The 27,790-nt window shown below is 47.4% G+C and overlaps 1 protein-coding gene across 3 annotated transcripts; it reads left to right on the top strand.

The window, feature by feature from the left end:
• On the top strand, window positions 1-27,625 carry ATP6V0E1 (ATPase H+ transporting V0 subunit e1). Of its 3 annotated transcripts, none has more exons than XM_084763859.1 (4): window positions 5-190; window positions 6,352-6,399; window positions 21,652-21,773; window positions 27,168-27,625. In XM_084763859.1, exons 1-3 carry the CDS (start codon window positions 87-89, stop codon window positions 21,743-21,745), a joined length of 246 nt encoding a protein of 81 aa, XP_084619985.1. In that variant the 5' UTR covers window positions 5-86; the 3' UTR covers window positions 21,746-21,773; window positions 27,168-27,625. The 3 variants fall into 3 exon arrangements, with proteins under 3 accessions (XP_084619986.1, XP_084619985.1, XP_084619984.1); XM_084763858.1 differs by having other exon boundaries at window positions 7-190; window positions 21,652-21,781; XM_084763860.1 differs by lacking the exon at window positions 21,652-21,773 and having other exon boundaries at window positions 1-190.
• The last annotated feature ends 165 nt before the right edge of the window (window positions 27,626-27,790 follow it).

Here is a 27,790-nt window from a genome sequence, read left to right on the forward strand (position 1 = left end):
GCACGCCGGTCACGTGAGCCGCTGTTGACACTTCCGGGTGGGACCAGAGTGGGGAGGCGGACAGGTTAGGCTGCAGGGGACCAGGCATGGCGTACCACGGCCTCACTGTGCCTTTGATCGTGATGAGCGTGTTTTGGGGCTTCGTGGGCCTCCTCGTGCCCTGGTTTATCCCCAAGGGTCCTAACCGGGGGTAAGTGCGCCAGGCCCGAGGCGGTGGGACCGCGGCGGGAGGATCACGGAGGGAAGGAAGGCTCGCGCCTGGAGGACTAAGGCGGGAGGGTGAGGCGGGATGGACCACAGAAGGGAGGACCGCGTGCGCTCCCGGGAGCCTGTCGGTGTCCCTGGCTGGAGCGTGAGGTCACCTCTGGCAGCCCCTCCCGGAAGTGAATTTTAGGGAATGCTTTTTGTCTTGATAGACCGAAGGCGTGCACATCGGCTGAGGAGTTAGGGTGCCTCCCGAACCACTCTCGCTGCTTTGTTCCTGTCTTTGACGCACCTCCAGTGCGTTTGCCCAAACTTCAAAGAAAGGGATCTGAGAGAACAGAAAGCGCCCTCTCTGTCCTCGATGCTGTCGCAGTTGCGGACTCTGACAAGCTTGCTGCATAGTGTTGAGCTCAGCCTTTGCGTCTCGGGGGCCCAACCCAGGAGGGGGTGAGCCTGAGCTAGGCGAGGTTAAATCACTCAGAGCCGATGGTACTGTTTAGAAACCTCTGCGTCATACCTTGCAGGGCGCTCCTGCCCTTGCTTGTATTTACAGGGGTTGGCCAAGATAGATTTGCATTACCCCACCCAGGGTTTTGCTAAATACCGCTTTCTCTGTTTGGAAACAAACTTTTGTATTACAGTGTAAAACAGACCTCTTTAGAGGAGCCTGGAACACCCTCTTTCTTGTTCCTCTTTAATTTTAGTAATTTTTTTCCATCTTGACTCAAGATCATGTGGAGGTGACACTTGTACTGAAGTCATAGTTTGTCAGAAACGTCTCTTGCTTTAAGTAGTGCTTCATAGTGCTTAGATCCAGGGCGCTTTGTAGAGCAGACAGTGTGTACTGAGTGGGCATTTTGATTAGAGGAAGTTTACTCTGTTTTGTGAAATTGGCCTCTATTACTTTCTGGAATATACTGACTTTTAAAAATATGTGTTCTTTCTATTAGCCTAACATGGCACTTTTTAGGACTTACTTATTTCCTATGTGTCTGGGTGTTTGGCTGCATGTATGTCAGGGCACCATGCCTACAAAGGGCTTTGGATCCCTTGGAATTGGAGTTACAAATGGTTAAGAGCTGCCACGTGGGTGCTGGGACTTGAACCCAGATCTTCAGGAAGAGCAAGTGCTCTCTTAACCAAAGAGCCACCTCTCCACTTTTTAAAAGGAAATGATAGGTGGATTTCTGTCATTTGCAAGATCAAGTCCCAGCTCTCGGTATCAGTTCTACAGGATCTTCTTCAGTTGATAGTAGTTGCTGTGGTATCAGAATTCCAGAGTTATTAATTTGTATTAACTGAAATCATTTAGACCTCTTTTTCCTCCCTCTTGAAGTTAAAGACAACAAAATGCTTCTGGTGTATTTATACCAACCCTGTTTCATTCCACCACTGTCTGTCTTTCTGCCCTTCAACCCTGGGGAGGCCCTCATTAACGTGTGAGTGTGGACCAGTCCTTTCCCCACCTTGGCGTCAGGCCTGTTATGCAGAGTAATGCAGCCCTGTTGCTTCCAGCCAGGCTCTCTGACCTGCAGTGACATGGCATCCGGGGCAGTCCCAGCCTCCGCTGCAGTCGTCATGCTCCCTGCTCTTGGCAGGACTGAGCAGGGCTTGAAATGGTGCTTCCTGGGAGTTACAGGCTTACCTTTGGGGAAACGCAGCTCCAGGGTGATTGAGCTCTGTGACCTTGGAAGATTCAGGTAGCTTCTGCATGTTCTTTTTTTTTTTTTCTTTTTTAACTGAAACATGAACATTTTAGGAATTATTAACACCAGGTCTCTTTTACCTTCCCCTGTCCAAAAGGTTATAAATCAAAAAAATTTTTGCAAGAACTGGCTTGCTTAATGAACTCTGATATTTTCTCCCTTGCCCCTGTGTGTGTGTGTGTGTGTGTGTGTGTGTGTGTGTGTGTGTGTGTGTGTTTGAAGAATGAACCTAGAGCCTCCTATCTTCTGGGGGTTTTTTTGTTTTGTTTTGTTTTTTTGAGACAGAGTCTCTCAGTGTAGCCTTCGCTGTCCTGGACTCACTTTGTAGACCAGGCTGGCCTCGAACTCACGGCGATCCACCTGCCTCTGCCTCCTGACTGCTGGGATTAAAGGCGTGAGTCACCATGCCTGGCTCTGAGCCTTCCAGCTTCTTGACAAGCACTCCCACCTGCAGCTGTATCCTCCGCCACCGTGCTGCATTGGATAGTTAATTTCTGATTTGAGGGATCAGAACACTTCCACTCAGGAAACAAGGAACTGAGCACGAAGGGAGTGAAACACGAGGACTTCCGTGTTGACTCCTTTCCCTGAGAGACTCTTGCGCAGGGTTCTGAAGAGGGCATGGTTAGGGGGTCGTCAGGACCTCATGAAACAGCAAGAAGTTGGCTGGAGGAAGAGGAAAAAAACCCAAGGCCCCCTCTGACTGTGTGTGTCGCAGGGCACTACTAGCCCCTTGCTCTTCTTTGGATTTTTCCTGCAGTGGGACACGGGCAAGCTAAAATGCAGCCTGTGCCTGCTGTCACCTGTCCTCATCACGCCTGTCCTTCTTACCTCCTTCTTTTCTCTCAGGACTCCACAGATTGGTTAAAAGAGTCAAGCTTTCCATAGTGCCGTCCTTACCAGATGTGGAGGAGCACACAGGGGCCAGGGGACTAGGGGTGATGTCCGCTCCAGGGGTTGGTTGGTTGTTGATTGGTTGGTTGGTTTTTTGTTTTCATAAGCAGTTCGGCGCATGTAGAATGTGGGAAGTCACAAAGGAACGGCTGGCTAGCTGGTGGCCTCACTGGGTACAGGTGCTTGCTGCCTGTGTCTGACCACCCCACAGATTGTTCTCTGTTCTCCCCCTGCATACCATGGCATATTAAGAGCATTTAGTACTCTTCCAGAGGACCTGAGTTCAATTCCCAGGACCCATGTGAGGTGGCTCAGAAGTACTTGTAACTCCAGCTGTAGGGAATCCAACTCACTCTTCTGGCCTCTGTGGCTGCTTAAACTTAAAAATGTAAAACAGTTATTTTTTTTTCCCCTTTTCTTCTTTTTCTTTTTGCTTTTTGATATAGGGTTTCTCTGAAGCCTTGGCTGTCCTGGAACTCACTTTGTAGACAAAGCTGGCCTCGATCTCAGAGATCCACCTGCTTCTGCCTCCTGAATGCTGCCACTAAAGGCATGCAGCACCACTGCTCAGCTTAAAATAAATCTTTTTTTAAAAGGTCACATCCCAAGGCCATATGTCATAATAGATTTATACATGTTCGCCATATGAATGCATGTGTGTACAGAGATGCATAAAGTTTTGCTAAGACATTTGAAAATAAATTGCCACTTATGACTCCACTCCTGCATGCTTCTGTGTAGCGCATACAGCTCATTTTAAGGGGAGCATTTTTTATGGCAGCTAATAGTAAGTGTGTAATACACAGGGTCCTCGCCTGTTTCTGCTCTCTGAGATATCTTTTGGGGAAGGGAGAAGAGAGAAGAGATTCTAAGCTAGACTCAGGAACAGGGGAAGATGAACAAAAACTTGGAAATGAGACCCAGACACATGTGTTGGGAGGAGGGTGTCCTGGTAAAGGCACTTGTCTCCAGGAGTAAAGGGCTGAGAAGGAAGAGTTGGGAAGCTGGCCTTCCATCTGTCCATCTTTATGTAGCCTAAGCTAACTTCACACTTGCCATCCTCCTGCTTTGACCTTCCAAGTGCTAGGATTACTGGTGTGTGTATGACCCCAGCCAGCTGGCTGAAGGAAGGGCTTGCATCACAGGTCAGGCAATCCAAACACCCCTGCCTCCACGGGCATCTGCACCCGGGTGCACTCCCCTGTCCCACACGCAAATAATAAAACAAAACGCATCTGAAATGTGACCAGCACCTGCTATCCATGCTGTGCAAAGCCAGTCTCGCCTGTACAGAACCCCACCTTCTATACACTTACACTCCTGATCAGTCTGCCTTTTCTTTTCTTTTTTGTTTTGTTTTTTGTTTGTTTGTTCTGAGACAGGGTCTCTCTGTGTAGCCTTGGCTGTCCTAGACTCACTTTGTAGACCAGGCTGACCTCACAGCAATCCACCTGCCTCTGCCTCCCGAGTGCTGGGATTAAAGGCGTGCACCACCACGCCCGGCCTCAGTCCGCCTTTTTTACTTTGTCTCTTTCCTTAGCCTGTTTCAGTACAGGGAAGAGATCCTGGTAGAGCCAGATTCTGCTGGTTTTCTTCAGTTCCCACCTGATAATGTTTTGGGCAGAGGCCTTGCAAAGGCTGTGAGATGCACCTGTTTGACCTCTCCTCCTGCCTGCCAAGCTAGCCTGGCTTGTCTGTTTCAGCCACTCAGGTCTCCTCCCCGCTGAACCAACAAGCCTTCTCTCAGCTCGTGCCTGAGCTTGCTGTCCCACCGCTGGGAGCGCTCAGTCAAGTCTGCAGTCAGACTGCATCCCTTGCCAAGGCCTCATCACACTTTAACACTGCCGCAGCCCCAGCGCATCTGTCTTCCTTTCTTCCCTGCTTTATTTTCTTAGGTCAGTGGCTGCTGATCCCTCAACACGCTAATGATCGTTTTTCTTCTCTGTCTGTTGTTCACCTTGTGTGCTGTCTGCTCTCCCTTCTTCCCCAGCCTGTAAACTTACCAGGGAAGGGCAGGATAGATTTTTTTTTGGTATTATATGTGTATGGCTGTTCTGTCTGCACGATGTCTCTGCACTACGTACGTGTAGTGCCCAGAGATGCCAGAAGAGGGCATTAGATCTCCTAGAACTGGAGTTACAGACAGTTAGCTACTACGTGAGTGCCAGGAATCAAATCTGTGTCCTCTGGAAGAGCAGCCAGTGCTATTAGCCCCTGAGCCATCTCTCCAGTTACCAGGGTAAACATTTTAAATCAGTTTCATTATTTGCTTTTTCTCTAGATCTCGATGCACTCAGGGTACTAAGGTAGATCTGTGGGATGAAGGCACACACCTATAGCCTAAGCACAGGAAATGCATGCGCAGAACTTCTACTGGCTTAGTAAATATTAGCAGGCATTCTGACGTTTGCTTTGTTTTACTTCCGGGGTGTTGCAATCACCCCTGTGGGAAATAGCCTCTACTGAAGGGTGTAATGAAAGGATTGTTTCTGAAAGATTAAATAGAATGATTGTAGACAGAATAAAAGGACTGCAAGGAAGTTTTGAACCTGCCCGAGTAAGTTAACCAAACCAAACCAGAGCACGGGTGGGCAAGCAAAGGACGTGAGCAGGAGATGACAGCGTTAAGAGTATATTAGTTAGGGGAAATGAGGGTGCTCATGAAGGGTGCTGTGTGTGGATTGGACCCTAGGATTCCCCGTGCTTGCCCTGCCGGAGCCATATCCTTGCCTCAGGGACAAAGATTCAGAAGGGAGTCCTTGGAGAGAGGATGGTGGCTTCTGTGTGTTTCTTAATTAAAAAAATTTAAAAAGAATTATATTATTATCTTTAAAATTTGTGTGTGCGTGTGTGTTTACATGTGTGTATGTGCGCATACTTGTGGGTACCCAGAGAGGCTGGAGGCACCAGATCCCCTGGAGCTGGAGTTAAAGGCAGTTGTGAGTGCTGGGAACTGAACTCGGGTCCTCTGTAAGAGCAGGATGCACTAAGCATGCAGTCTGTTTTCAAAATGCTGAAATTCAGCTGATCAGAGACCCAACTTTAGTTTTTATTTTTAAATGATTTATTTATTTTTATGTATACAATGCTCTGTCTGCGTGTATGCCTACATGACAGGAGAGGGCATTAGATCACATTACAGATGGTTGTGAGCCACCATGTGGCTGCTGGGAATTGAACTCAGGACCTCTGGAAAAGCAGTCAGTGCTCTTAACCTCTGAGCCATCTCTCAGAAATGGGGAGAGGTCCAGCTAGTCTTAGCAGTGTTAATTCATTGCCAAGAAAACTGTCAAATATGGTTGTCCTGTCAAAACGAATTGTCAGAACAGGCTTCTCAGTTTCCCATCAGACTGTGGCAGGAGCGTACTCAGTCAAACACGGATTTTTGTTAGGTTCTTATACTTGTCCTCGGCCCCCCTGGGCCCCTGGGGCACCCAGCAGCATGTAGGATGTTTGTGTAAGGTATGTGTTCCTGCAGTCCCAGATCATGCCAAGGTCTGCATGTTCACCATGTCTAATAAAAGTGCTTTCTTTCTTTCTCTTATAGAGTTATTATCACCATGTTGGTGACCTGTTCGGTTTGCTGCTATCTCTTGTAAGTATCTTGTCTCTTGTACACAGCTGTTCTTAAAAGCAGTTATTATTCTTGGTATCTATAATGTGTTAATTGGTTCATTGGCACTTATGTTTGTTTAGTATCAACAAATAGTGCCCTCAAATTGAATATGCCCAGAACCTCGCATTTGCAAGTACTCAGTGCGTTGGATAAGAGTTGGCAGATGGGATTTTAAATGTAATTTGCTGAAAATCTAAAGCTTATAATTGTCTGGAACTTACAATTATACTACTTTATATGTTACTATTGTTAAGTATTAAAGTCTACTCATTTCACTTACATATCTCACAGGAATATAATGTCTTTTTTTTTTTTTTTTTTTTTTTTTTTTGTTTTTCAAGACAGAGTTTCTCTGTGTAACAACCCACTTTATAGACCAGACTGGCCTGGAACTCACAGAGATCTGCTTGCCTCTGCCTCCAGAGTGCTGGATTAAAAGTGTACATTACCCACCCAGCCTGTAATTTATTTTTAAAGTTAAAAACATTTTTGGAGGGCTGGAGAGATGGCTCAGAGGTTAAGAGCACTGGCTGCTCTTTCAAAGGTTCTAAGTCCAATATGGTGGCTCATAACCATCTATAATGAGGTCTGGTATGCAGGCTTACATGTGCAAGCAGAATACTCTATGGAAAATAAATAAATCTTTAAAAAAAGAGCTTTAAAAATTTTTTTTAAAGATAGGGCTTGTAGTGCTTGTTGTCCTGGACTTGCCATATAAACCAGGCTGGCCTTGAACTCACAGAGAGCCGCATGCCTCCGCCTCCCGAGTGCTGGGATTAAAGGTGTGCTCTACCATGCCTGACTTAAAAGCTTTTTTTTTGAGACAGGGTCTCTTTGTGTTAGCCTTGGCTGTCCTGGAGTCACTTTGTAGATCAGGCTAGCCTCAAACTCACAGCTCGATCCACCTGCCTCTGCCTCCCAAGTGCCTGGCTGCATTTTTTTATTATTATCACATATTTTACACATGCAGGTGCTTTGTCTGCATGTGTGTGTACCATGTGAGTGCAGTGCCCACAGAGGCCAGAGAAGGGCTTCACGTACTCTGGGACGGGGCTACAGATGTCTTTAAGCCTTTGTATAGGTGCTGGAACTCAAACCTGGGTCCTAAGGGCAGCAAATGCTCCAGGTTTTGTTTTGTTTGTTTGAGACAAGGTTTTGGTGTAACCTTGACTATCCTAGAACACACTGTGTAGACCGGGCTGGCCTTGAACTCAGAGATCCACCTGCCTCTACCTCCCAAGTGCTGGGATTAAAGGTGTGGGCTACTGCCACCCCACTAAAATATGAAGTAGGGTTTTTTTCCTCCTTTTTCCCCCCCAGCAAGTGCTCTTACCTGCTCAACTATCTCTCTCTCTAAGCTGCTCTTTTTAATTTTTTTGAGGTATGGTAATGAGACTAAACTCAGGGCCTTGCAAACACTGAGCCCCATCCCTAAATAAAGTTGTTCTTTTATTTTTGTTTTATACATATTATTATATAATTATTAAATAAATAATAATAAATACATAAGCGTTTACTTTTTTTTTCTCTTAGCATGAACAGTCTCACTTTGTTGTCCTGTTTGGACTTGAGCTCACAGAGGTTTGCCTGCCTCTGCCCCCCAAGTGCTAGGATTAAAGGTGTGCATACCTTTACTTATTCCTTCTTCTTCTTTTTTAATTAATTAATTTATTTATTATTATGTATACTGTGCTCTGCCTGCATGTACAGCTGCAGGCCAGAAGAGGGCATCATATCACATAGATGGCTGTGAGTCACCATGTCATTGCTGGGAATTGAACTCTGGACCTCTGGAAGAGCAGTCAGAGTTCTTAACCTGTGAGCCATCTCTCCAGCTCCCACTGATAACTTCTTTTTTTAAAAAAAATAATTAATTAATTAATTAATTAATTATGTTTAATGCATGCCTGCAGGCCAGAAGAGAACACCAGATCTCATTATAGATGGCTGTGAGCCACCATATGGTTGCTGGGAATTGAACTCAGGACCTCTAGAAGAGCAGCCACTGCTCTTAACCACTAAGCCATCTCTCCAGCCCCACTTATTCCTTCTTAAGACTATTGTTAATCTGATGAACAGAAGTGGGATTAGAATCATAATCAGGTAGAGTAAGAGTAATTTTTTTAAAAATCATTATAAGCTGTATTATAGTATAATAATTTACATCTGTCTGAGTGGGTTGTATTGAAACTATTGAATAAAAGCTGACTTTGTAGCAGGTGTGATCGCCCATGTTTTTAATCCTAGCACTCAGGGAGACAGAGGCAGGTGGATCTCTGTGAGTTTGAGCCCAGTCTGGTCTACAAAGCAAGTCCAGGCCAGCTAGGGTTACACAGAGAAACCCTGTCTCCGGGCAGGGTGTGTGTGAGTGTGTGTGTGTGTGTGTGTGTGTGTGTGTGTGTGTGTGTGACTTTGTATGTGTAGGGTATACCCTCCTCTCAGCACTCACACTCACTTGGATGCTGTTTTTCAGTCAGCATGAATATAGAAATGGCAGAAGGACGTTGAACTATTTTAAAGGTGTTTCCCACAGCTGTCCACACTCTACTCTCCCCTTTCCTATAGAACACATCCTAGTTGCAGAGGGAAAAAAACAAAACTGAGTTTTAATCAGCTCTCGGAGCAAGTCATGACCACAGAGTGCTTGAAGGGTCTGATTCTTCTTTGTTCAGCAGCTGGAGCGTAGGGCACATCTCAGGAAAGTTACCCCAAGGGTCTCCTTGCTGGTCTTCTTTCTTGTCAAGATCTCATGCTGTGCCTAGATAGGCTAGAACTATAGGCTGTCTTCACATTCACAGTGATCCTCCTGCCTCAGCCCCTCTGTTTTATCAACCTGACACCCAGTCTAGAATACCCTGGCTACACAGAGTGTCAGTGAGGAATCGGCTGCGTTGAGTGGGCTGATGAGCGCGCCCATGGGAGCTTCTCGGGTTAACTGAGGTGAGAAGTCCCGCCCTGGTTGCGGGCGGCACGTTCCCTGGCCTTGGGTCCTAGACTGTGTGCGAGTGCAGAGGGTGAGCTGTGGACAGAAGCGCACAGGCACCTGTTCTCCCTGCTCCTGACTAGCCAGCACTAGCTGCCTTCCGTCCCCACACCTTCACTCCCTGCTCTAGGCCTGAGCTAAATCAAGCCCTTTCTTTTCTAAGTTGCTTTTGTCAGGATATTTTATCACTGAGACAGAAATGAAACTAGGGCGCTTCCAAATGCAGGGCTACAGGCCTGAGGCATCGTGTCCAGCCGGAGTGTAGAACCAGTCCGCCTCCTCCCACGGAGGCTTCTCTCTCCCTGCAATACTGGGGTGAAGATGGGGTTGGCCATTCCAATCCCTCCTGAGATGAAAGGCTGGGGCCCTCTGTGCCTCTGTCCCCAGGGATGCCTAGTGCTCGGGGACTCAGCACTAAGGCTTTCGGTGACATGGACGTAAATGAGGAGAGCTTACTACAAGGACGCTTGGCTCTCTGCGCACCCTTCAGTGACTCCCAAGCAAGGTTTTAGGTTTCTACAAAACATCCCACAGGTGCTAACTGGTCTCATGGAGTCTGGCTGTGCCAACACTGAGCTTGACGGTAGAACTGGCTGAAGTTTACTCTTTCCACTTTTCTGTTTGTTTTGGCTAGAGAGTAAAAGGCTTTTTCAGCTGATGGCTTAGTCTCTGTAGTGGAAATCTGACAAGCACCAAGTGGAACGGTATTCTCACAGTAAATAGCTGAAGGGGATGGAACAAATTCACGTGTCATCAACGAACTTTATTTTATTTGAGACAGGGGCTCCTGGTATCCCTGTCTGGCTTGCCATTTACCATGTAGACCAGGCTAGCTTCAACTTACAGAGTTTCACCTGCCTCTTCCTCCCAAGCACTAGGATTAAAAGTTCATGCCCAAAGCCAGGCACGGTGGCACACCCCTGTAATCCCAGCAGCACTTGAAAGAGAGAGAGAGACAGGCGGATCTCTGTGACTTTGAAGCCAGCCTGGTCTACAAAGCAAGTCCAACACAGCCAAAGGCTGTCTTAAAAAAAAAAAATCATGCCCAGTCTGATTTTGACTTTCTAAACATACTGTATTTGCTCTGTTTTCCCACCTTCAAAAATTACCAACTCACAGGCAAGCTTCTTTCATCTCCTCACATTATTTGTACCTCAGATTATTTTGAGGCAAATCTAGATTATCCTTTGTCTCTGAGATAACCACCAATTCAGACATAATCACAATATGTCACCACATTCCAAATCAATGCCTTTATGTTTGCTTGTTTGTTTGTTTGTTTGCTTTTCAAGACAGGCTTTGTCTTGTAGTCCTGGCTGTCCTGGACTTGCTTTGTAGACCAGGCTGGCCTCGAACTTATGGAGATCCACCTGCTTCTCCCTCCCGAGAGCTGGGATTAAAGGAGTGCGCCACCGTGCCTGGCCAAGTTAGCACCTTTATATCACTGAGTATACTATTGCATTTTACTTCCCTGATTGTCTTATTGATTTATAGTTTGCACAAATAACTGAGCCACATAAGCACGGCACCTTGTAGTTGATGGATGTGTTCTTGAAGAGGTGCTGCTTTGGCACTTCTGTTGGCATCCTGGGGTAAAAGCCAGGGGCACTGATAACATCCTGTGGTAAAAGCCAGGGACACTGATAAGTAAACATTTGCTCTCCCTCGCTCCTGTGAATAAGGTTGTTCTCCAGAACAGTGGTGCCAGCATTAAGAAACCCTGACCTCAAAGAAGGGATAGAGAGAAAAAGAGAGGAGTGGGCGGAGCCGAACCTGAGCAGTGCCAATGTTGATATGTGGCGCAGTCTTCTCTCTTCCGTGGGCCTTTGCTTGCCAGAGTTCCAGTCACTCAAGATCAACTCAACTGCAGCCCAAAGATATTAGTGCTGGTCTTGAGTCCCTTAAAGAGATCACACAGCTTTCACTGGTGTGTTCTGTCTTGCTGAACTCTTTCTGCACCTGCCTTATGACTCCGTGTTCCCATAGATGTTATGTGCATAGGGAACTGCGTGGTTAAGGTTGCTTATCTGTGACCCAGGGTCTACTGGGTGTCTCAAAGCAGGACCCGTGTAAGTGAGGTGGGATTACTGTTTAGATGGAAGTGTGGCTAAGAACAGCCTTGTAGAGCAGCCTCTGCATCAGGAGGCTGCACTGGGAAAGCCGAAAAACAAGCTGCGTGCTTCCTAGAGAAGTCCCTTTGCACAACCATCCGAAGGTAGCACAGGGGAAGCAAAGATGTCTCCGATCTCATTGCCCAAAAGTAGGCAGCTTTCTGCTTGAGAGGGCTTGGAGGAATTGGGGGAGGAACCAGTGTCACCTGGAAGCGGTGGAAACTACCAGAAGAGAGATGTGACTGAGGGCAGGCAACAGAAGAGAGCTACAGAGGCCATGGGGTATGGATTTAAAAGAGAGGGGTGAGAGGACATGAGCAGTCTGGCTGGGGCTTGGGGGTGGTTTTGTTTCTGAGGTCTAGAGCCCTTGCTAGGGCCTGCGCATGCGCTGAGCTCACTCCCTGCTCGTGATGGATGAATCGGGGAGGCTTGGCTTTCTTGCAGAGTTGGGGTAAACAATGGTAGCAGACCCACCAACTTTTCTTTTCTTGTTTAATGCTAGGGATTGAATCCAGAGCCTTGCTCACTCCACAAATCACTTGCATTCTCAGCATCTGTACCATTTCCGTGTTGCTTCTGATTGTTGTTGTTTTATAGATGTGTTTATTTGGTTATTATTATGTAATGGTGCTCTGCCTGCATGTACACCTGCAGGCCAGAAGAGGGCATCAGATCTCATTATAGGTGGTTGTGGGCCACCATGTGGTTTCTGGGAATTGAACTCAGGACCTCTGGAAGCGCAGTCGGTGCTCTTAACCTCTGAGCCATCTCTCCAGTCCTGCTTCTGTTTTTTTGAGAGAGAATCTCAGTAGGTAGCCCAGGCTGGCCGTGAACTCTTGTCCCTCCAGCCTCTGCCTGATTACAGGCATCACCACCACTGTATGCTTTGCCAATTTTTGAGAACTTCCTTGCTTCATTAAATAGTTTTTCTGGCTTTTATATTCAAAATAGCATTGCTATGTGTGTATGAGTTTCTCTCCTGACTTTCTTTTTTGTCGCTTTCTCTTTCTTTTCCTTTTCTTTTAGGGACAGGGTCTCACTGTGTAGCCTTGGCTGGCCTGGAACTCAGTCTGAAGCAAGTCAATACTGAGGGTCTTTTCCTTTTAGTGTAATTTAGTTTTGGTTTGTTAAGACAAGTCTGATTAACATAGTCCAAGCTGGTCTTGAACTTACAACTTCAGCCTTCTCCCAAGTATTAGGATTGCAGGTACTTAGCTCTATATACCCAGCAGTCTTCTATCTTGTAAATGTCTTTCACGTATATAAACTTAATACAGTTATTAACATGCTAACTTTAGGCTATTTTATTGTGTTGACTATTTCATCATATTTTCGTTCCTCTATTCTCTTCCTCTGTGTGTGTGTGTATATTTATTTTTGGCTTTTTTGAGACAGGGTTTCTCTGTGTAGTCTTGGCTGTCTTAGAACTTACTCTGACTCCAAGTGTGGTAGCTCACTCATGTAATCCCAGCACTTTCTTTTTGGGTTTTTTTGTTTTTTGGTTGGTTGGTTGGTTTTTTTGTTTTGTTTTTCTTTTCATTTTTCTTTTTTTCAAGACAGAGTTTCTCTGGGTAACAGCCCTGGCGTCTTGGAACTTGCTCTGTAGACCAGGCTGGCCTTGAACTCAGAGAAATCCTCCTGTCTCTGCCTCCCGAGTGCTGGGATTAAAGGCATGTGCCACCACCATCCAATGATTTTTAAATTTTTTTAAGACTATATTATTCACTCTTTTGGTTTTTCGAGACAGGGTTTCTCTGTGTAGCCTTGGCTGTCCTGGACTCACTTTGTAGACCAGGCCAGCCTCTAACTCACAGCGATCTGCCTGTCTCTGCCTCCCAAGTGCTGGGATTAAAGGCATGCGCCACCACACTCGGCTTATTCACACTTTTTAAATTTAATTTTTTTTCAAAATTTTAATTTAATTTTGCGTTGGTTTTCTGCCTCTGTGTATGTCTGTGTATGGGTGTCAAATCCCCTGGACCTGAAATTACAGACAGTTGTGAGCTGCCACGTGGGTACTGGGATTTGATCCCGAGTCCTTTGGAAGAGTCGCCAGTGCTTAATTTAAAAAATTTAAGTGTGTGTGTGTGTTTATGCATATGAGTGCATTGCCTGTGGAGGCCAGAAGAGGGCATTGGATCCCCTGGAGCTGGAGTTTCAGGAGTTTATAAGCCATTCATTCGGTGTGGTTTCTGGGAATTGAATTTGGGTCCTCTGGAGCAGCAGCAAGTGCTTTTAACTGCCAAGCTATCTCAGTAATACACACACACACAGACACACGCGCATGCACAGATGCATATATGCACCTTTTCTTAACATGTGTTTAATTTATTCATTTGAGATGGGGCAGGCATGTGGAGTGCAGAAGACAGCCCTCAGGGGTCAGTTTGTTGCTTCCACCTTGTGAATCATGGGAAATCAAACTCGCGTTATCAGCAACAGTTGCTTGGCAGCAAGTAACTCCAACCCCAGCTGTCTCACCAGCCCCTCTGTCTGATTAATTCATGATTAAAAAGAAAAGGCTTTGGGGCTCCAGCTTTCTTGAGTGATATTTGTGCTTTCTCAGACTCTGCTCTGGGAGGCTGTGGGGCTTTGTATGTGTTTCTCAGCCTGGTGAGGTCTGCCAGGGGAAGCCCAGGCTTGTGTGGTTTGGTGGTTGTGTACCCCTCAGTGTGGAGAGCCCCTACCCTCGTCACTCCCCTCCCTCCATAGTTGCCATCATTTCATTCTCCATCTGAGAATCGCTTAATTTTTCTCATAGGTACATTTATGTATAGGGGACGAGAGACCGTGGTGTCTGGCCTAGCATGTTGTCATTGCTTTATGAAGGCATATGTTAGACTCTTTCCCCTTACAGTATGGCAGATAAGGGGGCTATTAAGGCTGAGATTGTACCCCAGTGGTATGGCGAGGCCCTGGGTTTCAATCCCTAGCACACACAAAGGGCTTGTTGGGACTTTGGTTGAAAGGCCTAGTTTGGAAAATGCGTTGTCGCCTAGAAGTCCTGCGGGAAGAAAAGGAACAGACTTCAAGTTTAAAACTGGCAAAATTAGGGCGTATTCCTGTGGTGGCAAAGGGGCCACAGTGGTAAGGCTGGCAGCCAGATAATAGAAAACATGTTTGCATCTTCTCATCTGGAGCTTGAGCTTCTCTGCCAAGCCCGCAGGCTGTGCCAGAATTGAGTTCTCTGTGGTAAGAAGACTGAAGTCCCTATTTCCTCACTGGCTGTTGTTAGCCACCGCCCCACCCCTGAGGCCACTCACATTCCATTCGGCCCTCCATCTTGAAGGCCAGCAGCAGCATCTCCTTTGTGTGTAATTCCTTTCACCCTTTAAATTTTTTCCACATTTATTTATTTAGTGTGGGGGTCAGAGGGCGGCTTATAGGGGTTGTTTCTGGTGGGGCTGTGCGTGTCAAACTCAGGTTGTCAAGTTTGGCAGCAAGCACCTTTACCTTCTGAGCTATCTTCTTCTTCTTCTTTCTTCTTTCTTCTTTCTTCTTCTTCTTCTTCTTCTTCTTCTTCTTCTTCTTCTTCTTCTTCTTCTTCTTCTTCTTCTTCTTCTTCTTCTTCTTCTTTCGTGGCAGGGTTTCTCTGAGTAGCCGTGGCTGTCCAGCCTTAAACTCACAGAGATCCACCTGTCTGTCTCCCCAAGCACTGACATTGCAATTGTCCACCCTCACGGTTGGCTCCCAACCCTTCTTAATGGCTCCTGTTCACCCTTTAGTAGTTTATAAAGTTGAACCTAAGTGAAAGAACATTTGTCCTGCATGCAAAAAGCTGGGATTCCATCTCTAGCACCAGGGGAAACAGGTTTGAAGGAGGAAGAATGGCCGAGAAAGAAAAACTTTAGAAGGGATTCAGACATCACTTGGGCTCAGCCTCTGAGGGAGCAGCCCCATTGATCGTGCAGGGCCTGAGCCGGTTTAGAGCCATGGGGCAGTGGAGGCTCTGGGGCAGGCAGGAGGGCAGGGCGCCCCGGGCCAGTCTCTGGAACATGTTTTCTGCCAAATGCTCTGGTTCCATGTTGCAAAAGCTGCAGAAAAGTTACTGCCAGGCCAAGGACTTCCAGATCAGAAAGCCCACCGGAGCCTCTCACAGTGTTCTCACATCCACCCAGTGGCCTCCCGCTTGTGTCTACAGTGCCCCTCAGCTCTGTCTTCAGAGAGAACAAAAACTCAAGCTCATTTTAAGGGTCAGTGCGGGAACTCCATTAGTGTGTCCTTGCCACATATCAGAGGGCAGTGAGTTCATAACCCAGGCAGTTGCTTGTTCATTCATGTCTTTGACAGGCAGGCCTGTTCCTTTTTAGAGGTCACTTACCCAGTTACCTCAGGTCCACCCAAGAATATACATCTACCTGTCTTTGAGCCTGCTGTATGGCATACCGCCTACAGAGGCGTCTGTCACATGCACTGTGTAGGGTGTATGTGTTAGAGGGAACCTGGGAAATCTGCAAGCTAGGGGTGGGTCTGGGACTGGGGGTGGGGATGGGGGTGGGGGAAGGGGAGCATGAGCAGGAGTAGAGGTGAAAATGGCACAGTGCTACATACTTTGAAAAACTCCAAATCTTTTGTGTCTCCCGTGGCTTCGGCACAATTTTAGCTGCCTTTCAAATAAAGAAAAGCAAGGATGCCAGGCATGGTTATGCACGCCTTTAATCCCAGCACTCTGGAGTCAGAGGCACGCGGGTCTATGTGAGTTTGAGGCCAGCCTGGTCTACAGAGCAAGTCCAGGACAGCCAAGGCTACACAGTGAAACCCTGTTTCGGGCGGGGGTGGGTGGGGGTGGGGTGGGGGGAACTAGAAACAAGACAAAACAAAAAAGAAAGAAAAAACAAAAAACCAAGGAGCGTGCAGTGTTTTGAAGTTCTGCTTGCCAACCGCAGAGCCCCTAATTCCTAATTAATTCCTAATTCTCTGCAGCAAGTATTTTGGCTCCATTTTTACAAAAAACAAGCTTGGGCTGTAAGGTCACTTGCCCAGAGCCACTCCACCAGCATTTTGTATGTTCAACGTTAAAAACCTAACTTTGTCTAGTACCAAATCTCCTTATTTTCTAGAAGGTTCAATGTAGCTCCCTGCCTTTCAATGTGTTTGTGTCATTCGATTGGTGAGAGGGTTTAATGTTGTGCTGAAGGGAGCCAGGGCAAGGCTTGCCCTGTGTCTGCTGCTACACAAGGTGCCTGCTGACAGAGGTCACTCCTGTCAGAGTGAGGAGGATAGCGGGGGGAGGGGCCATCCCTGGCTGGGTTTCCCCATTCCAACAAGGAAGTTGAGAAGGTCCCACCTGTGCCTCACCAGGAACTAGGCCACACCCGTGTTCCCTGTTCTCCCTTCTGCACACAGAACAAAAGCACCAAGCAGGATTTGAGAGCTGGGCTGGCTTCTGTGCAGAGCAGTGCACTCTGCTTGGGGAAGTCTCTGACCATGCTGGGGGTCACTGGCCTGACTCCTTTGCCATCTCCGGTGGCTCAGGCCCTTCAGCCTGCATCTTGGCATCCTCAGAGCCCAACATGGCCACAGCCCCTGAGAGTGACTGTGGAACAGGTGGGGCACCGTTAGACAGCTGAGCTACACAGTAAGTTCAAAAATAGCCTGGATAATTTACCAAGATTTTATCTTAAAAAAAAAAAAATAGTAGTGATAAAAATCTGGGAATGTGGGCAGGGTGGTGGCAGCCGGCAGTGGGCAGCAGGGGCTGCGGCAGTGACGCACGCCTTGATCCCAGACTTGGGAGGCAGAGGCAGGTGGATCTCTGTGAGTTTGAGGCCAGCCTGGACTACAGAGGGAGTTCCAGGACACAGCCAGGGCTACACAGAGAAACCCTGTCTCAAAAACAAAACAAAACAAAACAAAAACAAAAATCAACCCAAAACAATAAACAAAAAAACAGTCTGGGAATGTACCTCAGGGCTAGCGTGCTTGCCTACGTCTGTAGGCCCTATTTTCAATGCAGTAAACCCCTCCCCTCAAAAAAGAGGAGCAGTGGGTTTGCCCTGGGTCCACTCCAGTCCTGTAGTTCCCTTAGCTGCTCCTGGGCCACCGCTGTCTCCCAGACCCCTCTCAGTTGATGGTTATTAGGCCTTTGGGCTGTGGAACCATGTGGAACAGTTTGGGCAGGCGAAAGAGTACAGTCCGTTCCTTCTGGTTACACAACAAGTCAGGGATCCGCCAGAGCTCAAGCCCTTCCTCCTCTGTTCCCGTCAGCTCAGCGGCAACTCTTCCTCCCACTGCTCTGTGTGTTCCTCGGCTTCAAAGGGAAACTTTAAGTCTGGGTAGTCAGAAGGGCAGGCACTGAGTCCATTCAGCTGGTTAAGAGAGGGGACATTCCTCTAAAACGTCAAATGAAATAACCTACAAGTTCTCCGGGCATTTTCCTAACGGGTTTTGCTCTGTGGTGTGTGTTGGGATGGGGATTGAGATTGATTTTTTTTCTTTTCTTTTCTTTTTTCTTGATTTGAAACATTGAAAATAGTGTCAAGTAGCTCAGGGTCTGGGTCCTTGCTTACCATGCATAAGGCCATGGGTTCTGTCTAGCTTTTTTTTTTTTTTTTTTTTTTGGTTTTTTGAGACAGAGTTTCTCTGTGTAGCCTTGGCCATCCTGGACTCACTTTGTAGACCAGGCTGGCCTCGAACTCACAGCTATCTGCCTGCCTCTGCCTCCCGAGTGCTGGAATTAAAGGCCTGTGCCACCACGCCCTGCTCTGTCTAGCTTTCAAACTGAAAAATAAACAAAGTATCCCATCACTACAAGCAGACCTGATGCTGATGGACGGTGACTTAGTTTTTACTCAGGAGGATCCCTTGTTCCTATGACTTTGAAACCAGTGTGATATTCCCCCACCCCCCACGCAAATGCAGGACAGGGAGGGTGTTTTAAACTCTGGAAGCTTCCAAAGACTGCCTCGAGAGTGCAAAGAGGTCTTCATTCGCTCTTGCTTCTGATATTTATTCTTTTACCATGGGTAGGCACCAAAGGCTGGATTCTCACGTCTGTCATTCACAAACAATTTAGACTCAGCTAAACTCACATCTTCACTTACAGCACCTCAAAGGCTGCAGCGTTAGTTGGGCCTATAGTTTCTGGTCATCTGCTGCCTGCTTCTGCCACTTAGAATTGTGAACATCCACAAGTCACTTTTCCTGCCTCTGCCTCAGGCTGCTGCTTAACTCTGTGAGTTAAGATGGTGACAACATCCTCAGGAGGCAGGCATGGCTACCCGCTTCCTCCTGCAGGTGCCTGAAGAGTTTTTTCTGAGACCTCCACTCACTCATAGCCAGGGTGTGGCTGCCAGGGTGTTTGGAGAGCAGCAGTGTCTGGAGGACAACCTGTGGTCCCACAGCTGGGCGGTGTGGGTCATTCGTGCCTACATAAAGGAGTTTAAGGCCTTGTCTAATGATTGTGTCTTGACAGTAGCTATATATGTGATATTGGTAGCATCTTAGAGGCCCCTTTTAAAGGATTAGTAACTGTAGTAAATGAGACTGTAGATGGGTCACGAGGGTAGAAGTGGCTCTAGGTGCAGGAAAGTTAAGACGTTTGTTTTGACTATAAACAAACCTCATAATCTTGTTGGAGAGAGCTACAGGAAGTCACAGATTACAGCTAAGAAAGGGCTAAGATCAAAGGCAAAGGTCGAATATACTTTGCCCTTCAGCATAGTTCATGTCTATTTTAATGTCCTTATTTGAAATATCTCCTTAAGGAATATTGTCTCCATGTAGGGAGTCTTCACAGCAAATTTTGTTAATTGTATGACCAGCCTTTGCCTTCCCACAGTGCTTTAATTTTCCCATTCTGTCTTGTCAGAAAAGCTCCTACATGTGTAGACTATGCAGTTGAGGTTGAGGACACTGTCCTCTACACCAGCCTGGGAAGGTTGTCTGTGTGTGTGTGTGTGTGTGTGTGTGTGTGTGTGTGTGTGTGTGTGTGTGTGTACACGTCTGCCTAATTTCCTACCTGCCTGTCTGTGTATGTGTGTGTGCTTGCGCGCACATGCGTGTTTGTGTGGGTGTTACTGCAGAGACCAGAAGAGGGCATTGTATCTGGATTTGAAGTTACAGGCAATGGTGATCTGCCCAGTATGGGTGCTGGGAGGCAAGCTCAGATCCTTTGGAAGCACAGCGTTTGCCCTTAACCATTGCTCCATCTGTCCAGCCTGGAGGTGATGTTTTTATTGCTTACTGCACAGTCTTAGTGAGGAAAGGCATGGGGACAGTGTGGGCTCTGATGTATCCTTTTAATTTGATGTTTCTAAGTGTTGCCAGTTAGCCCAGTCTCTTATGAAACACAGAACTGTTCCTGCAGGCAGCTTGCATCTCCTGCTGGGCTCGGGGAAACCCTGGGCTTGAGTGGAATTTTCCATGACTCTCTGGCCACAGAGCTTTTCTGCAGTGCAGTGTCCGCCTGTGGTGTGTGTGTGTGTGTGTGTGTGTGTGTGTGTGTGTGTGTGTGTAGCCTTATTGAAGGGCTTGGTGTTGTGTTTATGTTTAATACCCTAGTTCTAAGGGCGATCACAGAATCTCATCTGAATTAACTCTTTGTAAAGTGAGTCAGCTTGAGGTATCAGTTCTGGTTCCTTCTGTATCACATTTCTCATCACAAAACGACCTTTTGTGGGCTGGGAAGAGGCACATACCTTGTGTCAGTGGGGACCAGCTTCTGCACTGTGCTGGCTGCTTCCCCGGCCCTCTCCATTGGTGATCAGAAGCAGCCTTTTGGTCTCATGATTGGAAGGATTCCAAAAATGCCAGACAAAGGGAGAAGACCAAACCTGATAATGCCCTACTTGGGTTCGGCTGGTCCCCTTCCTGGAGGGGGTTTAAAAAGAGACGAGGGTCAGTCGGGCGTGGTGGTGCACGCCTTTAATCCCAGCACTTGGGAGGCAGAGGCAGGCGGCTCGCTGTGAGTTCGAGGCCAGCCTGGTCTACAAAGTGAGTCCAGGACAGCCAAGGCTACACAGAGAAACCCTGTCTCGGGCGGAGGTGGGTGGGTGGGGGGAAAGGGAGAGACCAGGGTCATCTGCCTCCTTTTCCTCAGAAAGCAACTACATGCCAGAGCTGAGTAACGCGGGCCTGTGCCACTGACACTCATTCTTCAGCACCCTGCACCCCCCATTTGTCCCCGCCCCCACCCTCTACAGAGACCATCTGAATAGGAGCTAAAGACAGTGCAGTTTTGGCGTTCTTCTGGTCTCCTCAGATAGCCTCTTCTGCCCTGGCCACCCTTTCAGTCCCATCTCCACGCCTTTCCCCTGCTTTTCTTCTCTCTATAGCAGTTACCGTCTGATATTATGTAAGATCTCTGAGGAGACTGACATGTCATCTTCCCTGTGATACGAGGGCCTGGCACCTGGTAATTGTGCATTAAATATGTTCAGTAAGTGAAACAGAGTGCTTGAGTAGCCAGACACCTGCAGGCTGCTTGTCTTTTTATTCCTTGCTTTTGGTCTTACTCTGGTTCTCAAATTTCACTGGGCCCATGAATTACCTCACCAGATAGAAAATGGCTTACACAGAACTTGTAAACGGCGTAAGAAAAAAATTAAGGCTAACTGCTGCTTTAGTTTCTGGGCTGAAATGAGATGCTTGTACTTTGTGTGCCGTGCAGAGGCATGCATGGTTCAGATGCAGAAGTGAGCGCCTGCTTGGTTCTGTGTGGTAGGGCCCGCAAAAGGCTTTGACGTGTTTCATCTTGATGGTGATTAGGAACCTCGTGGGCTGAAACCTTAAAATAGTGCCTTAATGTCCGCTGCACGCTGGAGATGACGAAAGCCTGTTTCACCTGGACCTTGTGAGGATGACCAATTGTGGGGGGCTGCGCCCACTTGGTGGTAGAGATGCCATGAGTTTTGCAGAGCTCAGATCCGTGGCACTGTTGTGAAGTCACGGAGAAAAGACAGAGACTCAGCGGTGATGGGGCCTCTCTGCTTTGTGGATCGTCTCAAATGAAGGCACAGTGCTGCCTGGCAAATGTTCTCTGGCCCGCGGTGTCCCGGGGCACATCGAGCAGTGAAGGCTCGGTCAGAATGGAACACACTGGGGTTGAAGTAATGCGGCTTTCCATGCTGTGTGGAAATGGTCGCACTCTAGCCAATTTCACCACTTTTTGCTCTTGTTCCTCCCCATGAATTTTAGTTGGCTGATTGCGATTCTGGCCCAGCTAAATCCTCTCTTTGGACCACAATTGAAAAATGAAACCATCTGGTATCTGAAGTACCACTGGCCTTGAGGATGAAGACACGCTCCACAGTGCCCAGGCGCTGAGGTGACTATGCCCGTGCCCTTCCGTGCGAACGTTGCCAGCCAGTGAGCTAGCGAGCTTGCCATGGCTCTTCCTCTCAGAACTTCATGGCCGTTTTAAGATAGCTGAAGAAGAGACAAAAGCTTGAGAACGTGAGCATATTTAGAACAAACCGTCTCTTTGTGTGTGTCTTAGGGATTTATCCATACGTTTCTTTTAAGTTCTGTGATCACCCTGCCTTTTTAAAATGCCATGTAGGGCTGGAGAGGTGGTGCAGTGGGTAAAAGCACTCGCTGCCAAACCTGAAGACCTGGGTTCGATACCTGGGACCGACCTGCTAAAAGAGATAACCAGCTCCTACAAGTTGTCCTCCGATCTGTGTGCATGTATGCGGGCGTGGTTTATGGAGTTAGGCTTCTACAGAGGCTTCTGACTCAGATTAGAAGTGAGTAGTATTCTTAGGCTTGTAACACTCAGCAGCTGGAAGCAGGGCCTGAAATATTTAAAGTGAATACCTTAGACTGCTCCGGGAACAGGGAGACAGGCCCCTTTCAAAGGTTGGGAATGGTGGTGCATACCCACAATTCCAGCACTGGTTTCAGAGGCAGGAGGATGATAAGTTCAAAGCCAGCCTGGGCTACAGAGTGAGCCCTTGTCTGAAACAGCACAGAGTAGAGACGAAGCTCACCCCATGACTGCAGCTTTATTTTATTCTGAGACAAGATGATTAACAGTAGCAGGATGTGAAGGTTTGTTCACTGGCTGAGTGGCAGGACACTTGTCACCTGATTTGTTCCTCTCTCTGTTACTCTCTGTTAGTGTCAAGTGTTCAGGGCAGAACTGAGCCATATTCTCAGCCTGCTTTTTAAAAATATTTATTTATGTATTTACTTTATTTTTATATGTATGAATGTTTTGCCTATATTTATGTATGCACTTCACATTCATGCAATGCCCGAGGAGGCCAGAAGAGGGCATCAGATCCCTTGGAAATGGTGTTGTGAGCTGCCTCGAGGGTGCTGGGAGCTGGACTCAGGTCCTCTGTGAAAGCAGCCAGTGCTCTTAAGAACTAAACCGTGGCCGGGCGTGGTGGCGCACACCTTTAATCCCAGCACTCCAGAGGCAGAGGCAGGCAGATCTCTGTGAGTTCGAGGCCAGCCTGAGTTCCAGGACAGCCAGGGCTACACAGAGAAATCCTGTCTCAAAAAACAAAACAAACAACAACAATAACTAAAAAGAACTAAGGCATGTCACCAGCCCCTGTGCATTTCTTGAGACTCTTCGCCTAAAAGCTTTGAGCAGTTCTGGCCTGTGAAGGGCTCAGCTTTTGTTGTTGCTTTAACCTGAAGGATCTAGTTTTAATAACAGCATACTCTTGAGATCTAATATAAGATGTATGCACATAGCTTTTGTCACCGAAGGTCCCTGTGTCACAAAACCAGGAAAGTGAAGAATAAGAACAGTAGGTCTGCAGGTGGGAAGCGGTTCTCCACCGTGGCCTCAGGCCCGCCAGGCTGCCCTGGAGCCGCCTTCTTCTCACTCCTTTGCTTCTGCCCTGAAGCCTCCAGGCCTGCTGTTTTCATGGGTTTTGTTGTTGTTGTTGTTGTTGTTGTTGTTGTTTTTGTTTTGAGACAGGGTTTCTCTGTGTAGCCTTTCCTGTCCTGGACTTGCTTTGTAGACCAGGCTGGCCTCGAACTCACAGAGATCCGCCTGCCTCTGCCTCCTGAGTGCTGGGATTAAAGCTCATTAGTGTGCTTAGCTCTTCTGCCTCCCACTGCTCTGCCATGTTCACTTCACTTAGGAGGGAGATGAGCAAGTACGCTTGACAGGACATGGTCCTGGCTTTGCCTCACCTCTCCCCATCTGTTTTTCTTTTTTAAGTTTATTTATTTATTTACTCCACTAATGTTTTGCCTGGATGTATGTCTGTGTGACGGTGTCAGACCTTGGAGTTACAGACATTTGTGAGCTGCCATGTAGGTGCTGGGAATTGAACCCAGGTTTCTGGAAGAGTAGTCAGTGAACCTAACTGCTGAGCCATCTCTCCAGCCCCCCTCACCGTCTCTTAATACTTCAGATGTTTCAGGGCTCAGCCTGCAAGTCCTGTGCTTGCGTCCTGGCTACTGTTTCTTTTATTTGTTTGTTTGGTTTGTTTTGGACATCTGTCAGTGTGCACTCATAGAAGATTCCCACAGAAACATGTGCATCTGTTGCCATGGTCACCCATACTTAGAGTAGTTAAAATGAGGAACAGGCTGAAGAGTAGCCTGGGGTCCTGTGGATAAGAGTTTCTCTGTGTAACCCTGGCTGTCCTGGACTCACTTTGTAGACCAGGCTGACCTCAAACTCACAGAGATCTGCCTGCCTCTGCCTCCCTGAGTGCTGGGATTACAGGTGTGCCCCACCACTCCGGCTCCTTGCTACTGTTTCTAAGTGAGTTCTTTTGCCTCTAGGTGCATTTAGCTTTCTAATTTTTTTTAACCACTTTTGATACATTGCCTTAAATGGTTAAATGCCAGTGCCTTCAACTGGCTTGCTTAGTCTAGAGGTTGAATAAGACTACCTTTGCATGTTATAATAAAGAATAGTTTGAAATTTTATCTAAAAGAAAGATTTAGAAACAAGAGTCAGACAGAAGACAGGTTCATTCTGGCCTTTTGTTGTTGTTTTGTTGGTTGGTTGGTTTTTTTGTGGGGTGAGGAAGAGTTCAAGACAGGGTTTCTCTGTGTAGCCCTGGCTGTCCTAGAACTCAATCTGTAGAGCAATGTGCTGTCACCACCCAGCTGGCCCTGATATTTTTTTAAAGATTTATTTATTTATTATTATGTATACAGAGCTCTGCCTGCAGGTACCCCTGTAGGCCAGAGGAGGGCATCAGATCACATTATAGATGGTTGTGAGCCACCATGTGGTTGCTGGGAATTGAACTCATGACCCCTGGAAGAAGAGTGCTCTTAACCGCTGAGCCATCTCTCCAGCCCTGGCCCTGGTATTTTTAAGCTCCCTCCCCATCACTGTGCTTATCTCTCGGTCACCTTAGTGACTCCTTTGTTTCACAAAACAACACTGTGAATTCTGGGTTGCCTGTTCCCGCTCCATCCACAGCTAGTTATTTCCACATCATAGAGAGGATTCCATGCTCTCTAACTCATCCACCATAGAGCCACGCCTTGCAGCACAACACATAACTGTAGTTCAGCTGTCACCACTGACGGTGAATAAAAAGTAGCCGCTCCTAGTTGTGTGTGTTTATTAAAAAGTAAAAGTCAGCCAGGTGTGGCGGCGCACGCCTTTAATCCCAGCACTCAGGAGGCAGAGGCAGGCGGATCGCTGTAAGTTCAAAGCCAGCCTGGTCTACAAAGTGAGTCCAGGACAGCCAAGGCTACACAGAGAGACCCTATCTTGAAAACAAAAAAAAAAGTGAGTCATTTTTCCCTTTGTCAAAGAAAGTCCAGGGGTTGAGAGTACACACTCCTCTTACAGAGGGCCCAGATTCAATCCCAGCGCCCACACTGGACCACCCACAGCCCCCTCCAGCTCCAGTTCCAGGAGATCCAAGGCCTTTTCTGGATTTTGAGGACACTTGTACTCACATGAGCGCATGCGCGCACACACACACTTAAAAATATAATAAATCTTTAAAATGTCCAAAGGGTAAGTGTTTGTATACAGGTGGTCCCACTAGCCTTCCTTTCAGGATCTAGCAACCTCTGACATCATCACCTGCCCGCCACCCCAAGCTCTCTTACTTTCTTTCTCTTTGCCTTGGTCTCTCTCTCTGCCTCTCTCAGCCTCTTCCCCTCTCTGTCATGGCCCCCTCCTCTCTCCTCACTCCCTCCACAATAAAGCTCTTTATACCCAATCTGCTGTGGTGCCCTATTAGTCATTATTCTAGCAGGAAGGACGTCTGTCAGTGTGCACTCATAGGAGATTCCCACAGAAACATGGGCATCTGGTGCCATGGTCACCCATACTTGCAGTAGTTAGAATGAGGAACAGCCTGAAGGGTAGCCTGGGTCCTGTGGATAAGACATGGAGCTTGCTACTCAGGAGGCCAACAAAGGCGGAATGAGAGGTGTCCATGTTGGCAACCAGCTGTCCACCCTTAGAGGGAAGTGGAAAGCACAGGGAGTCACCACATTTCAGCTCCTGTGTTAGTCAGCCTTGTTTCCTAATTTGGGTAAGACACACTGCTGTCCTTGTAGTCATATGATAGTGCTGACCTTGGCATTGGGACTTCCTCTAGAATTTGCCCAAAGCTGTGTGATGAGCATGCCTTTTGGTCATCTGAGTTTTAATTGAGCACCTACTACATCTTGCAAAGTATTGACCTGCTTACTCTGTGTTAGGGGGAGGAGAGTGAGATAGGGTCTCTCCAGATTGCCCAGACTGACCTCGCACTCCCTGTCCTCCACCTCAGCAGCCTAGGTGCTAGGATTGTGTGCACCATGCTCAGCTTGGATGAAATTTTTTTGATACTAACTATATCCCTAATCCTGTCTATGTTGTGTTGTTGTTGAGTCAGTATTTCACCATGTAGCCCTGGCTGGCCTGGAACTAGCTCTGTAGACTAGGCTGGCCTCAAACTCACAGAGCTCTGCCTGCCTCTGCTTCCCAGATGCTGGGATTAAAGGCACATGCCACTACCACCTGGCTCATCTTTTGTCTTGAGAGAGGATCTCACTGAGATGCTGCGGCTAGCCTTAGGATATTTTTCCTTTATCTCTGGAGTAGCTGGGGTTGCAGGCCTCCCTCTCCTCTGCTTTCTTCCATTCTTAAATTTTGTGTGCAAGGGTGTTTGCTGCTTGTGTGCCGTAGCCCTGGCTACTTTTGGTTCTTTCTCTGTCCCACCTCTTCCCTGACTCCATTTCCTAAATAAATTTGGGTGGTTTTTCTTTCTTTCTTTCTTTCTTTCTTTCTTTCTTTCTTTCTTTTTTCTTTTTCTTTTTTTCTTTTTTAAAATTTCTTGAGACAGGGTCTCTCTGGGTTAGTCTTGGCTGTCCTGGACTTGCTTGGTAGACTAGGCTGGCCTCGAACTCACAGCGGTCCGCCTGCCTCTGCCTCTGCCTCTGCCTCTGCCTCTGCCTCTGCCTCTGCCTCTGCCTCCCTAGTGCTGGGATTAAAGTTGTGCGCCACCATGCCTGGCTTATGTTTGAGTGTTTTATCAGCATGTTTGACTGGGTGCCATGTGTGTGCATGTGGCTAAAAGAGGCTATCAGGTCTCCTAGGACTGGAGTTGTAAGGCTCGTGTGTGTATGTGTGCTGGGAATTGAACCCAAGTCCTCTAGAAGCGCAGCCAGTGCTCATAAATGCTGAGCCATCTCTCCAGCCCCCTTTCTGCTCTTTTGCAGAAGGCTGAAGGACTCCGATGTTAGAGCCTTTAAGTTACTAGAGCTGTTTTGTTTTGCAGGTCACAGAGAGAATGCCTTCTAGGTGCACAGTTACCTCCACTCAGACCGCCTTCTTTGATAGCCTACTTCAGCCATTACCTGCCTTACACTTGAAGACCTTCCTCTGCATACAGTATTTTTTCCTTCGCCTTTTTTACACTTTGATGAATTATGTGCCTACTTAGCTGACTCCATGAGATGTCTGCACTCCGCTGAGAGAAAAGCTGCTGCTCTGAGAGATCTGTTACTCTCGTCTTGGAGCCTGTGGCTTCGAAAATGGCTCTTGCCAGCTCACAACCTGAGAGTCATCGACATGTTTAAAACCTGCTGCCAGACAACTAAGCCTCCCTGGGACAGTTAGGAGTGCCCGCTCGAGAGAAGCTCCACCCCAGCAGATGTACACCAAGCTCTATTTTCAGGATGAATTTCTTACTTCTACATCTTTTGGAATAAATTATTTTTCTTCTTTCTATGGAAATCTGGCTCCAGTGTTTAAAAAGCTCGATTTTCTAAGCTCCTCTGTCTCTAGATAATGCCTTTAAAAATGAGGTGGTTGTCTAACCTTAGGGTGGATGTATAATCCGGGCCCTGTAGTTTGAGACGCCTGAAGAGACTGGTAAGTCCCTTTCTTGGTATTTCAGTA

Source organism: Acomys minous (genome assembly GCF_964271855.1).
Source record: "Acomys minous genome assembly, chromosome: 16".
NCBI lineage: Eukaryota > Metazoa > Chordata > Mammalia > Rodentia > Muridae > Acomys > Acomys minous.

What these genes read in the sequence shown, in the direction of transcription:
- ATP6V0E1 (XM_084763860.1), top strand. Translation starts at nt 87, where the DNA reads ATGGCGTACCACGGCCTCACTGTGCCTTTGATCGTGATGAGCGTGTTT. An exon ending in CCCAAGGGTCCTAACCGGGG is followed by an intron (nt 191 to 6,351) that starts GTAAGTGCGCCA and finishes TTTCTCTTATAG; the next exon opens with AGTTATTATCACCATGTTGG. An exon ending in TCGGTTTGCTGCTATCTCTT is followed by an intron (nt 6,400 to 27,167) that starts GTAAGTATCTTG and finishes TTTGTTTTGCAG; the next exon opens with GTCACAGAGAGAATGCCTTC.